The 14482-nt window shown below is 56.6% G+C and overlaps 1 protein-coding gene across 3 annotated transcripts; it reads right to left on the reverse strand.

Moving 5' to 3' along the window:
- Window positions 1-375: 375 nt before the first annotated feature.
- FDXR (ferredoxin reductase) lies at window positions 376-11742 on the reverse strand. Of its 3 annotated transcripts, none has more exons than XR_015147141.1 (12): window positions 11606-11742; window positions 10727-10824; window positions 6324-6419; window positions 6003-6125; window positions 5749-5862; window positions 5339-5440; window positions 2911-3018; window positions 2600-2684; window positions 2269-2468; window positions 2014-2213; window positions 1013-1183; window positions 376-879 (listed from the first exon to the last, which is right to left on the reverse strand). XR_015147141.1 is itself a non-coding variant. In XM_086356003.1 (12 exons), exons 1-12 carry the CDS (start codon window positions 11682-11684, stop codon window positions 749-751), a joined length of 1479 nt encoding a protein of 492 aa, XP_086212129.1. In that variant the 5' UTR covers window positions 11685-11742; the 3' UTR covers window positions 376-748. The 3 variants fall into 3 exon arrangements, 2 of the variants coding, with proteins under 2 accessions (XP_086212129.1, XP_086212130.1); XM_086356003.1 differs by having other exon boundaries at window positions 2014-2185; XM_086356004.1 differs by lacking the exons at window positions 6324-6419; window positions 10727-10824; window positions 11606-11742 and having other exon boundaries at window positions 2014-2185; window positions 2911-3046; window positions 6003-6052.
- Between the last annotated feature and the right edge of the window lie 2740 nt (window positions 11743-14482).

Genomic DNA, 14482 nt, shown 5'->3' on the forward strand with positions numbered 1-14482 from the left:
AGCGGGGGACCCCGGCAAGTCCGAGGGGCCACAGGGACGCGTGGGGCAAGCGCCGCCCGGGGCCCTGGCTCCCACTTTTTGTCTTGCACTTGGTTATGCTGGAGACAACCAGGGACGGGGACCCGACAGGAGGGCGAGCGGAGCGGACAGGCTGGGGTCACAGGGTGCTTGCAGGGCGGGCAGAAGGCAGGCCGGCCGCACCAGCAGGGCCGAGCTGGGAAGACTGGTGGGCGCGAAGCGGGGCTGCCAAAACCCCCCACCGGCCCCCCCGGGGGCAGGGAGCTGGCTCTGCAGCGCCACCTGGCGACCGGAGGGGAGCTGCGGCCCGAAGGTGACCCTGGGCCTCGAAAGAAGTCGCGCACACAAACCAGTGACTCTAGGTGGCAGGTGCTTTATTTCCAGCATATTCCTGACCCGGGGACCCTCCACAGTCCAGCAGGAGAGAGACAGGGGGGACGGAGGTCAGCCTGTACCTGCCTCCATCCCTAACTAAGGTTATCTCCTTGCTGAAAGGTACCCACACTGGCAGGAGTGACCTTCTGGCTCCAGAAAGTGCTCCCACGCCCCTGGAGAAGAGGCAGCCAGGGCTGTATGCCAGGACAGGCAGACGACGCAGCTGGGGTGCAGAGTCCCGCTCAGGCTGACCCCGACGCCTCTCCGCTGTCCAGCGCGCCTCCTCTCTTCTCTGAGCAGGGCTGGGATCGGGGCTCACCCTCCTCTCTGCACCCAGCGGGGCTGGGATCTGGGCTCAGTGCCCCAGCAGCCGCAGCATCTCCTGAGGATCCAGCAGCTTCTCTCTGGGCTTCCCCGAGGCCTGGCCCCGGGACACCTCCTCAGCATCCAGTTTCTCCCAGTCCGAGAAAGACACGGGCCAGACCCCTGCGGCAGAGGGAAGATGGCTCAGGGCCTCTACCTGCTCCCCTGCCCCAGTGGGGAGCAGCCCCCTTCGGGCCCAGGGACCTCCCCCAGACACCCCCCCCCAACCTCCTGGGAGCTCACACGGGGCCCAGACCTCGGCTGTCCAGCAGGGCCTTGATGAATGCAGAGCCCGGCCTGGGGCCAGACGGCAGGTGCCCGGCCTTCAGGTCCTGTAGCAGAATCTGGCCGGTGAGGAAGCTGTCGGTCATGGTGGTGGTGATGACACCTGTGGGTCCCCGCTTCACCCAGCCGCTGCAGTAGAGGCCTGGGGGTGTGGGGGTGACAGAGGGTGAAGGCATGGGGAGTGGGCTGGACACCCTGGCAAGCCTGAGCCCCAGGACACACATGCTAGGAGGATGGCCCCCAGCACCCATCAGCGGGGCCCACTCGTCTGCTGCCACTGCCCTCAGTCTCCCCCAACACACCCAGGTGTTCTCAGCACGCACCACCCCCCTCCTTACACCTTAGTGTCGCTGCATCTTGGCGTTCCCCGGAGGAGCTGGGTCCTGTCAACTTGCTTCAGTAGGCTCTCAGTAAACACTGACTAAATTAATAACTAGATAGGTATGTGGTTTTTTGGGCTTCCCTGGTGGCTCAGACATTAAAGAATCCACCTGCAATGCGGGAGACCTGGGTTTGATCCCTGGGTTGAGACGATCCCCTGGAGGAGGGTATGGTAACCCACTCCAGCATTCTTGCCCAGAGAATCCCTGTGGACAGAGGAGCCTGGTGGGCTACAGTCCATGGGGTCACAAAGGGTGGGACAGGACTAAGCAACTGAGTGCAGTGCACATGTGGGTACTTAACCAGACTGCTAACTTGCAGAGGATGAGGATTAAGCTGCTGCTTAATCTCTAGTCTCGGCCCTGGCCTAGCCCAGAGCAGGCCTCAGCACCCTGACCGATTTAATAACCAGACATACGAGTGGGCGTCTCAGCTACACTGGGGACTTCTCGTAGGGCCAGGAGGTGGGTGGGGCTGAGTCATGAGCCTGACTCAGAACAGTTTCCTAGCACATGTCACCTGATGAAGGAATGAATGTGAAACAGCCCTGAGAGACACGAGCCTCCCTGTCCCCCCGCCACGCCCTCTCACCTGGCACATCCACAACCCGGCCCTCCATATTGGGGACGACCCCGAGCTTGGGGTCAAAGGGCACACTGGGGTCGATGGGGCGGCTCTTATACCCAATGCTGCTCAGCACCAGCCCACAGGGGAGGTCCTCCACATCCCCAGTGGGCACTGCCCGGGTGGCCTCTCCAATGCCCTGTGGGTAGAGCGTGAGAAACACCAGGCTGGGGGGTAGGGAGACTTGAGAACGGGGATGTCTTTGGGGAACAGGAGACTCACCTCCAGTCTGGTGACTGCCAGGCGGATGCCTGCCACCCGCCGCCCATCTGGCGAGGGCAGGACCTGCTGCGGGCTTCGGAAGAAGCGGAGGCCCCAGGCACGGGAGGCTGATGCCCGGCGGGCAGCCTCCTCCACCCCTGGCTTCTCCGTGGCTGTTCGAAGCAGCAGTTCCATCAGCCGCTTCCTCGGGCGAGCGGCCTCTGTTAGCAACGCAGGACATTCCAGGGCGTGTCTGGGTTCCAGCCCTCTCCCCACATGCCCTCCCCCTAGCCCTCTCTGACCTAGACCATCCCCTCCTAGTGAGCTGGGGAGCCAGGCCAGGGCCCCTCACCCTTGATTCTGTCCCGGAGACCCAAGAAATCCGCAGGATCCAACATGGGCCGAGTTCCTGGTAACTGAATCATCTCCCGAAGCTCCTTGGGGGTGGGAGTGGGGAGTGGGCGAGAGGGTCAGGTCCAGAGCGCTGTCCACTCCTGAGCCCACCCCAGAACCCAGCCCAGGGGAGACACCACCACCACCCACCACCACGGAAGGCACTGGGCCCCTGGGGGCCCTGCCTGGCTCCCCCTCGTCCACCCTGGGCAGCTCTGCCATGCCACGCCTCCCAAGGGACCCTGGCCCCTGGCCCTCAGACCCCAGCACCTTTATGGTGAAGGCCACTTGTAGGGGTCCACGTCGGCCCACAATCCACACCGTCTTCACCCGACTCTGTCTCAGGGCTCCCAGGGCGGCCTCAGTGATGTCCGTTTTCTGGCACAAAAGGAGGACCTTAAAGTCACTGGAAAACGACAATAGAAGGGGACTCTCCATTTGCTGGTGTCCAGGCCCTGGGCGGTGAGAAGGTTGGCAGCCTGAAATGGCAACACTGTCCCCTCTGGTGGCCAGACAGAGCACTGCCGCCAATTCTGCAAATGGTTCCAACTAGCAGCAAACCCGTCCCATCCCTTCATGGTAAACAGATGGGGAAACAATGGAAACAGTGACAGACTTTATTTTCTTGGGCTCCCAAATCACTGCAGATGGTGACTGCAGTCATGAAATTAAAAGATGCTTGCTCCTTGGAAGAAAAGCTATGATAAACCTAGACAGCATATTAAAAAGCAGAGACATTACTTTGCCAACAAAGGTCCGTCTAGTCAAAGCTATGGTTTTTCCAGTAGTAATATATGGATGTGAGAGTTGGACTATAAAGAAAGCTGAGCGTGGAAGAATTGATGCTTTTGAACTGTGGTTTTGGAGAAGACTCTTCAGAGTCCCTTGGATTGCAAGGAGATCCCCAGTCCATTCTGAAGGAGATCAGTCCTAAATATTCATTGGAAGGACTGATGCTGAAGCTGAAACTCCAATACTTTGGCCACCTGATGCAAAGAACTGACTCCTTGGAAAAGACCCTGATGCTGGGAAAGATTGAAGGCAGGAGGAGAAGGGGACGACAGAGGATGAGATGGTTGGATGGCATCATCAACTAGATGGACATGAGTTTGAGCGAGCTCCGGGAGCTGGTGATGGACAGGGAAGCCTGGCGTGCTGCAGTCCATGGGGTTGCAAAGAGTCGGTCACGACTGAGTGACTGAACTGAACTGAGTAGCAAACCAGGCTGACGATCTTCATTCAACAAGTGTTTACCAAGTGTGCAAGGGGCATAGCAGGCAGGGTCAATGGTGAACAAAAGAGACACGGTGCCGGCCACACAGAGCTTCTGATCTGGGGGAGAGAGGCTTATCGAATATTCACTAATAAGTGTAACACTGTGGTGGTGACAACATGCTCTGAAACAAACAGTAGCCGAGCCCACGGAAGGAGGGGAGGCAGACCCATTCAGGACGGTCCTGGAAGGCTTCCTGGAGGAAGGGACAACTGAACCGAGAGCTAAAAGATGAATACAGGTGAGTTTCCCTGGTGGTCAGTAATAAAGAATCCGCCTGCTGCTGCAGGAGACATGGGTTCAATTCCTGATCCGGGAAGATCCCACGTGCCCTGGAGCAACTAAGCCTGCGCGCCACTACTACTGAGCCTGTGCTCTAGAGCCCGGGAGTTGCGACTAGCGAAGCCTGCGCACCCTCCAGCCTGTGCTCTGAGACAAGAGAAGCCACCGCGATGAGACCCTCACACCACGACCAGAGAGTAGGCCCTGCTCAATGCAGCTGGAGAAATGCCTGCCCAGCAACGAAGACCCAGCACAGCCAAAAATAAACTAACTGAAATTATTTTAAAAAATTAATTAAAGGTGAATCCACCTGCAGTGCGCGAGGCCTGGGTTTGATCCCTGGGTCTGGAAGATCCCCTGGAGAAGGGAAAGGCTACCCACTCCATGTTCTGGCCTGGAGAATTCCATGGACTATACAGCCGCAATGAGTCAGACATGACTGAGCGACTTTCACTTCCCCTGGAAGAGGGCATGGCAACCCACTCCAGTTATTCTCGCCTGGAGAATCCCATGGACAGAGCTGCCTAGTGGGCTACAGTCGTTGGGTCGCAAAGAGTCGGACACGATTTAGCGATGTAGCACGCACGTGCACATATAGGAGGCTGTTCTGAGCGGGGGAGGGGTGTGTGCACACTGAGAACTTTTCCTTTTAAAAAGCCTACGTAGTGCAGAAAGTGATGAGGAAATGGCGTGAGGTAAAGCTGCCTTTTCGGAGAAGGCAATGGCACCCCACTCCAGTACTCTTGCCTGGAAAATCCCATGGACGGAGGAGCCTGGTGGGCTGCAGTCCATGGGGTAGCTAAAAGTCGGACACAACTGAGCGACTTCACTTTCACTTTTCACTTTCCCGCATTGGAGAAGGAAATGGCAACCCACTCCAGTGTTCTTGCCTGGAGAATCCCAGGGACAGGGGAGCCTGGTGGGCTGCCGTCTCGGGTTGCACAGAGTTGGACACGACTGAAGCGACTTAGCAGCAGCAGCAGCAGCAGAGCTGCCTTTTAGAAGGCCTCTGCCCCGGCACGTGGGGAAGCAGGCACTGAGTTCAGGCTGGAGGGACGAGGCCCAAACCCTGTAGACAGGGGCCTCCTCTCCTTGGTGTAACCCCCAACTCCCACCCTTCCAGCCCATGATCTACCCACTCACCTCCAGGTGGTCGGGTGGGGTCAGCAGGATCCGGGCCACGTCCAGAGCCACATTCCCCTGCCCCAGAATCACGGCTGTGTCACAGCTCAGGTCCGGGGCCAGCTAGGGGACAGAGGTCGGGATGAGGCTCACCCAGCCTGGGCCTCAGTCAGGCTGACCTCAGCCTCATGCCCCATCCCCAGGCATAGCCTCAGGCTCCTCTGCGCTCAGAGTTTCAACCCAGGGCCCGCCCCCACCACCCATCACCCCCTCTTCCCAGAAGCCTCCCCACCTCGGCCAGCCTGATGCTTCATATCTCATCTCACCAGCCGCCTCCCAGGTCTGTGGCTGCCCCTTCCCCCAGCTGTGGGAGTCAAGAGCTAGCGGAGGAGTGGGGAGGAAGAGGCCGGGAGAAGGCTCCCCAAACTCACCTCCCGGTTCTCAGGAAGCCCATTGTACCAGCCCACAAAGGCCCGGGCCGAGAACACGCCGGGCAGCTCCTCACCGGGGATATCCAGGGCCTGATGGTCCTCTGCCCCATAGCTCTGAGGACAGAACCAGAGGCCTCAGCGGCAGCTAAGGGGCCAGGCAGCCCAGCGCCCAGGCTCCCACTGGCCTCCTTGCAGCTCCTTCCCCATAGCGTCCCCCCCGCCGCCACCTCCCCTGCCCACGCGCCTGCACTCACCAGCACCACGGCGTGGTAGGCGTCCCGCAGCTCCTGCACAGTCACATCCCTGCCCACCTCCACGTTGCCATAGAAGGCACAGCGGTCAGAGCGGGCCGTCTGGGTAAAGGTGTTGATAACATTCTGCCAGGCCCAGGGTGGGGGGTTAGAGGGTGGGGCAGAGCCAGGGCCCATGGCAATGCCACCCTCACCCCACAGTGTCCAGGGTGTCGCCCCCTCCAGAGAGCCTGGGGTCATCCCATGAGGTCCAGGAGCCTCCCTCCCCCTCCAGTATCTTGACCAAAGTCTCTTAACCCCCGGTCTGAACCCAGAGACACCCACCTTGACCTCGGGGTGGTCAGGCGCCACGCCAAAGCGCACCAGGCCGAAGGGCACCAGCTGTTTCTCGTAGATATCCACGTGGGCCCGGGAGTGGTGCTGGGGGAGAGGGCAGCAGCTGGTGGGGCCAAGTGTCTTGCATGCTAAGTCGCTTTAGCCGTGGCTGACTCTTTGCAACCCGTGGACCGTAGCCTGCCAGGCTCCTCTGTCCATGGGATTCTTCAGGCAAGAATACTGGAGTGGGTTGCCGTTTCCTCCTCCAGGGGATCTTCCTGACCCAAGGATGGAACCCACATCGCCTACATTTCCTGCATGGGCAGGCCTCCTGGGAAGCGCTGGTGGGGTTGAAGCAGAGGCTAAGTCTGCCCTTCCCGGGGCAAAGCAGGACAGGCCCGCTCAGTGGGCTGAGGACACAGGAGAGAGAAAGGCCCATCTGTCCTCACCTGCCTAGAGAGCCAGACTAGAGGGATGGGCAGTCCAGAGCCAGGGCAGCCAAGGCCTGATTTCAAGGACCATCAGCCCATTGAGACGGCGAGACTGTTGGCCAGCCGAAGAAGGCAGCAGCTTTCCCTCCACTGGAGCTGTATCAGGAGAGCTTCTCCATCTATTTGGTCAGGCGTGACACACAACCCTGTCCTAGAACCCTTTGACACTTCTAGAAATGCCCAGCCTGTGGATGACCTGAGACCCACACTTGGAAACTTATACCTGTGTGTGTGCTCAGTCGCTCAGTTGTGTCCAACTCTTTGCGACCCCATGGACTGTGGCCCACCAGGCTTTTCTGTCCATGGAATTCTCCAGGCAAGAATACTGGAGTGGGTTGCCATTTCCTCCTCCAGGGGATCTTCCCGACCCAGGGATCAAACCCATGTCTCTTGTCTCCTGCCGTGACAGGCGGGTTCTTGACCACTAGCGCCACCTGGGAAGCCCACTGCCTGTGTCCAGGTCCAGGCCCCCCGACTGCCCACCGTGCCTGCTGACTCTCCCCATCCGTGCCATCCACAGGCGGTACTAGAACCACCTCCCTCCGCCCCGCCGACCTCACTGTGCCCTTGAAGAGCTGAAGTTTTGGAGTCAACAGCCACGGGAGCTGACCCAGCGCCACCACTATCTGACTCTGTGCTGCTGGAATGATTCTTAACTTCTCTGGACCACGGAACATTCCTTCCGGCGTGATGCTCCAGATGCAATGAGCAAGGCCTGCACCCTCAGCCCCAGGCGAGATCCACTGTGAGTGTTCAATCAAAAGCTGTTACCGTCACTGCAGTTGTGGTGGCTGAGTCTCACCGCCTGGCTCACGAACCTTCCCTGGCTGCCCGGCCTCAGGACAAGGTTTAAACTGCTTAGGCTGGAGGTCAATAGTATACACTATCTGCCTTCCCATCTTATCTTTCCTTCTTTCCAGCTTGGAGCCTTCCCTCCAGGTCACAGGGCCCTTTCCAAGGCCACCTCCATAAGACCAAACCCGCTGGACCTGTTCACTGGTTCTCCCACAGGACCGGACTCCTCTTCCAGGAAGCCACTCCTTTCTAGTTCTCACATGAGTGCTAAGTCGATTCAGTCGTGATTCTTTGGGACCCCACCTGTAGCCCACCAGGCTCCTTCGTCCATGGGATTCTCTAGGCAAGAATACTGGAGTGGGTTGCCATTTCCTCCTCCAGGGGATCTTCCCGACCCGGGGATCGAACCCTCATCTCTTGTGTCTCCTGTTTGGCAGGCGGGTTCTTTACCACTGGTGCCTTCTAGCTCTCCCCTGTCCCTCAATCCCTCTGGCTGTTCTTTCCCAGGTCCTCTTTGCTCTATTCCTTCTCTAACAAGAATATTCTCGGAGGTTCTTCCAATCTGAGACCCCCTCCCCTTGCCCAGGACACTCCCTGGGGAGGTGTCATCACTCCCTCCTATGACCTCAAATTCCTGTGGACTTACTGATGACATTCTCCTCTCTTCTGCCCAGCCCTCCTACCAAGCCTGAGACCCCTGGACAGCTCACCCGAGACACCAAACACCGATCCGGATGGAAGCCGGTCCCCTTCCCCCAAACCTCTCCCCCTCTGCTCCTGGGCTTCCTTCCACCCCGAGCCAGAAGCTGAGGTTTCTCTCTGACTCCCCTCGACCATGTCCAATTGGACCCCCATCCTCCCCACTGCGGCTGGCTCCCACTGCTCTCCTGGTCACCAGCCCTGCCTCCCACCCTGCAGGCAGAGAGAGCTCCAGAACGAAATCAGGGTGCTTTCAACCCCCTCCCCCAAAACCCTTTGGTGAAGCCAACCACCTGTGGCAACTGCACGCCCAGGACAAAGGGAGGCATGCTGTTTTCAAATGTTGATTCCTGGGCCCCAGTCACGGCTTGATTAGGTGGAAAGGAGGCCCAGAAATGTGCCTTTTCACCAGTCCCCCAGGGGACTCTGATGGAGAGAGGGGGATGGACAGCACCAAGAGAAACTGCCGGAGTCCAGCCTGCTCAGGGGCTCCCAGGTCCCCGGCGCCTGGGCCCACGCACCTCCTCCAGCCTCTGCTCTCACCTTCCACCTCCCCAACTCGCCCATCCCCAAACCAGCATTCTCTTTCCTCTGGGTGTTTGTCAGCTAGTTCTCTGAGCCTGGGGCTCTCTGGCCTCCTCCCCCACCCCTCCTTCTGTCCTTTAGAAATAGATCAAGGACATCACCCCCTCCAGCTGGGTTAGGTGTCCCACCTGTACACAGAGCCCCCTCGCCCATCAGAATCCTAGACTATCACGTAAACCCTCTTCTCTACTCCACAGCCCCCCAAGTAGACTGTCAGGTCCTTGACCATGGCGACCACGTCTGTCCTGCTCATGCCCATGTTCCCAGGGCCAAGCCGTCCTGGATCATGTCAGCGTCCAGTGCTTGATAACTGAATGGCCCAGCGTGGACCTTAAGGGCAGGCTCTGCCATCGGACAGTCCACGCTCAGTCCACCAGGCCTTCCCTGCTCAGCAGTGGGGCCTTGGGCAGCCTCACTCAGCCTCAGCATTCTCACCTCTGAAGCAAGAGTCATGCCACCTGCTTCACAAGTTGTCTTGATGCTGTGAGGACATGCTGTGTAGACAGTGCCTGACTCAGCTAAGTTTCACTGTCCCAAACGTGCCTCGTGTTCCTGTCGCAGGACCATAGCTGGTAGTCTGAAGCTCCCAGTGGGCAGGGACCAGCTTGTAACTGGCCCCAGTGCCCAGCCCCAGTACCTCCCACGGGGAAAGTAGGCACAGGGCAGAGCCTCTGTTCACACTAGGGGCACTGAGAACCCTGCCTGGAAGGTCCCTCTCCCCAGATTTCAGGCTCTGCTCACACAGCTCCCCTTACACAAGCCGTGGAAGATCCCTGGTCTCCCTCCCAGTGCCTAGGTCTGTCGTAACCCATGGAAACTGGCCTGTAATGAAGCCCCACATGTGGGAGCCCCTCTCCAGAGCCTGGGAGCCTCCTTCAGTGCAACTCAAACACACCTTCTCCAGGAAGCACTTTCCTGCTGACCCCACTTACCAGGCTCTTACTGGTCACTTCACTGTAATTAGCTCTTTTACCTGTGCTGCTTGGAAGGTGAGCTTAGGTCACTTTCTGGCAGGGGGACCAACTCATCCTGGCCTCCCCAAGACCCTCCCAGCTTTAAGACTGAAAGCCTCACACCCTAGACAAACTGGGAAGGTTGATCACCCTACTTTTTAAGTAGAGTGTATAATTAATATATTCATCCTTTCTCTTTTCTCTCCACAGCAAGGTCATTGTCCTATGTCTCAGTCAGCTGAACTCGCCCACACCCCTCTCCCATCCCCGACTCCCGCCCCACCAAGGCCTGCTGATGTTTCAAGGGTAACCAGCAACCTTGGGGCCCTGCCCGCCAAGGCTACTACTATAAACCTTGAGACTCTGGCCATGGGGTGGGGGGAAGGGGTAGGATGGGGAGTGGAGAGCAGGCTGAAAAAACAGCATGGCATGGGGAGGGCTGGAACTATTGGCAAGGAGAGTGCAATGAGGCGCCTAACGTTACAGAGGGCCTTGAGAAGAGCGGGTGGCCTCAAGATGCAGGATATTGGGAACAGTGAGGAGAGAGAGGAGAAAGAAGGGAAGATAAGGGGCAGGACAAAGTTATCCTCCAGGTCTGGAGTAACCTAACCCTAACCCTAACCCTGGAGTACCTGGCCAGGAAAGCATAGCCAACTGTTTGCCACGAACCACCACCCAGGAGGTAAACACACTTCTCTCCGAGCTGAGGACCTAGAGTGGGGAGCCCCAGGTGACAAAGCATGTACAAGTGTCCTGTCCAGATGGGCTGGGAGCCTCTTCCCCATCAGGAATCCAGGAGTGCTTTTAAAACCCAAAGGAGTGGGGCTTGCACTTAGGACTGAAGCAGCACGTGAATCTTGGGAAAAGGAACCAGGGGGAAGTGGCTTACCTTTAGCAGGTGCTGGGCCGTGTAAAAGCCAGCTGGGCCACTGCCCACCACACAGATCTGGGGGGTCTGCTCCTGTGTGGAGAAGTGCTGGCCGAAGTCTAGGGTGGGGGATGGGGGCGGAAGGTCAGAACAAGACTCCCTCGCCTGTGCCAAATCCCAACTTAAATGTCGAAGAGAAGATGGAGTTTCCTAGGCTTCACCCTCATATGCATCCTCCTCTTTTTCTTCGAAGCTTCGACATTTGCCAGGGTCCCTTATTCCATCTGAATCCCCAAAGGTTATGTGTCCATCCAGAGCCCCCATCTCAGCCACATCCAGAGCCCGCTTTAGAGGGCCTACTCAACACTCCCCATCACCCCTGAAGTGGTGCTCAGGACTGCTCAGCACTGCTTAATTTTTCTTACTGGGTTTTCCCAACCCACTCAGCTAGAATACCACACCTTCCAAGAGAGCCGGCATCACCCAATCTCGTCCCTGTGGATCTCCCCACAATCCCCCGTTTTACCTCTTCTAACTCCTCTCCTTCCACAGAGCCCTCTATCACCCATATAGACCCCTGTTTCAGACTTTCCTCCTGCCCCACAGACCTCCTTATCCCCCTCATTCACTCCTTCTCATGCCTGTGGACATCATGGTCTCCCCCTCGCACTTTGTTGACCCCTGTCTCACCCCAGCAGCCTCACACCTTGCCGCACAGGCCGTCATCTGCCCCTGGACACCGCCCCCACTCCGTCTACATGAGTGCACCCCTCTAGTCTCGGCCCTGGTCCCCTCCCTCTCCCCTTTCCAGCCCTGCCCCGGCTTGGCTCCCACTTCTCACGGGATCGTTCGCAGGCCTCCCCGAACTCCCACCCAGCCCTAGAGGCGCTCTGCTCCTACTCTGGATGCTCCTGGAAGGAGGCAGCCGAGTCCGAGTCCAAGACGACCAGGGCCGCCAGCGCCAACAGCGCGGAGCCATGCTTGGGAAGAGGAACCAGCCCAGGGACCAGACTCTGCCGGCTGCCCCGCACTCCCGCGCCGGGCCCGGCCCCGCCCCCGGCCTTTCCCTGGCCCCGCCCCGCCCCGCCCCGCCCGCCCTCTGGCGCCCCGCCCACAGGTTCGACCCCGCCCCCAAGCCCGCCTCCCACGCTTCAGGACCGAACAGCGTGGTGGCTTTGTCCCCACCGCCCCACAGGGAGAGGCCCGCACCCCAGACCCACCCCCTTCCTCTGAAGGCTCGGCCCCCAGGACTTCCGGGCAGTAAGTGACGCAATAAACTTCTCCCCCCGTCTTCACCCTTTCTCCAATTATCTGGAGCCTAGACTTAGAGGAGAGCAAATCCCCATTGCTGTTTCAACCGTCCTGAAAGACCGAGCCAATTAGAAAGGAGCTTAGTTTACTTACCTGCTCCCTCTAGAGCGTCGCTCGCTGATGACGCAAGGCGCCGTTCCCCTTTGAGAGCCTATCCCGGTTCGTTTCGGTCCCAGCCAATCACAAGCCGGGTTCAAGCGCACCTCCCCTCCCATTGGGTAATAAAGACGAAGTCCGGAAGTCTGGGAAAAGGGTCTTCCTGTGGCACTTTCTCCGGCGCGTTGTACAGGGTCCGACCCCGCCGAGGTGAGTCCGGGTCGTGCCAGGAAGATTTTTAAACCTCAGTGACCTTGTTGCGTAACGGTCCTTCCCTTTACAAAGATGAGGGACCAGCAGGAGAGTCTTGCCCTCCGTACTAAGGACAGAGCCAGGTCTCCCACCCTCGTCCAACAAGCTGGAATAGACGGAGGCGAATTTTGCACTGGCCCCGAGTGCAAAATTTAAGAGGGCGCCAAAACCCTCAGAAATCGAGGTAATAATATTGTAATGCAATGTTTTAAAAGATGAAGATTAAGGCAAAAATTCATAATGAACAAGATGTATTTTTAAATACAGCCCTAGTGACATCTGACCCAATACTTGTGATGCCGCCTCCCCCACCCCCCGCCCCAAGTGCCCTGTCAGGCACATCCTTGAAGAAGCCTTCCCTGACCCGTCGTCTCCCCAAGCAGGGTTAGCGCCCGTTTTTATCCCCTCAACACTCCAGCTCCTCATTACTTATTAAACTGCTTTATCATTCTTAAGTTATCTTTTTATTTGACGTTGTCAGCTGAAAGAATAATGCACAATGTGCACGTTGTGAGTTCGGTTTTATTCTGGCACCTTACTGAGGACTGTTGCCCAGGAAGACAGCCTCTCAGATTACTCTGAGACAGTGCTTCAAAGAGGTAAGGGAGGAGCCAGGATATTTATAAACTTTTTTTTTCTCACTGGAAATAACATGTAATCAAGCATAAGAAGATTACTGTTAACCACAAAGAACAGACATCTTGAGTTAATGATTTTAGTGCTTTTCCATGTATGGGAAGATGCAAGAATCTGGGGGCACTGGAAGTTTTCATTAGTTATATAACAACTATCTGGGGGCCAGTATATCCAAAGCACAGGGCTTCCCAGGTGGATCAGTGGTACAGAATCCACCTGCCAGTGCAGGAGACATGAGTTTGAACCCTGGGTTAGGAAGATCCCCTGGAGCAGGAAAAGGCAACCCATTTCAGTATTCTTGCCAGGGTGATCCCATAGACAGAGGAGCCTGGAGGGCTACAGTCCACGGGGTCCCAACAGAGTCAGACATGATTTAGGGACTAAAACAGCAACATACAGAGCACAGAACATTGCTGTTTTTCCCCATCGCGAATTCCCCTTAGGGAACATTGTTGCTGAGTGACTGCAGTAGCTAATGGCTTGATCCTTGTAGAACTGGAATGGCAGACTTTTTTTTTTTTCTTTACAAAGTATGATGAACAGAAAACTGCACAGACCATAAGTGTACTGGTTGATGAATCATCACAAGTCGTAACCATGTAACCGTGACATAGATCACATAGTAGAACTTGGTCAGCACTTGCAGGAGCTCCTTTTGCCCCTTCCAGACACTTCCCTTCCCTTTACTTACTTCCCTTCCCCTCCACTTACTTCCCTTCACTGAGAAGTAAATGCTGCTCTGATTTCTAATAAGCCATAGTGTTTTGTACTCCTCCCATCAGACCAGGAGTAGGCAAGCTATGGTTTGTAGCACAAATTCCTCTCACCACCTGTCTTTGTATAACCTACAAGTTCATGACTTACCTTCTTAAACGGTTTTTCTAAAACTATAGAATAATATTCTGTGACATGTGAAAATTACATAAAATTAAAAAAAAAGAATTTAGGGACTTTCCTGGCAGTCCAGTGATTAGGACTCAGTGCTAAGACTGCCAGGACCCATGTCTGATACCTGGTCGGGGAGCTAAGATTGAAAGGTTGTTGTTGAATCACGCGAATACACCAGGATTCTTGGCCCCCGGAGGAGAAGAATTCAATCCAGGGCCAGAGACGAGGCTTGATAGCTCAGAGCTTTTGTGTAATAAAGTTTTATTAAAGTATAAAGGATATAGAGAAAGCTTCTGACATAGGCATCAGAAGGGGGCAGAAAGAGTACCCCCCTGCTAGTCTTCAGCTGGATGTTATATAGTCACTAGCAGTCTTTAAGACATTAAGACTAGCAGTCATTAAGACACTAAGTCTTTAAGACAAAGGAATGTCTTAAAATTCAGAATGGCACCAGGCCCCTCACCCATAAGATGCATTTTGGGATAATCTTGGCACCAAATGGTTTATCCTGGGCCATAAAATGATTAACTTGAATCTTGAAGAAGGGCAGACCACCATACAAATGGTTTCATTTACATAGATTAGGGGAACCAT

Source organism: Bos grunniens, chromosome 19, assembly GCF_055505025.1.
Source record: "Bos grunniens cultivar Pamir isolate PY7600 chromosome 19, Bosgru_T2T1.0, whole genome shotgun sequence".
Taxonomy (NCBI): Eukaryota; Metazoa; Chordata; class Mammalia; order Artiodactyla; family Bovidae; genus Bos; species Bos grunniens.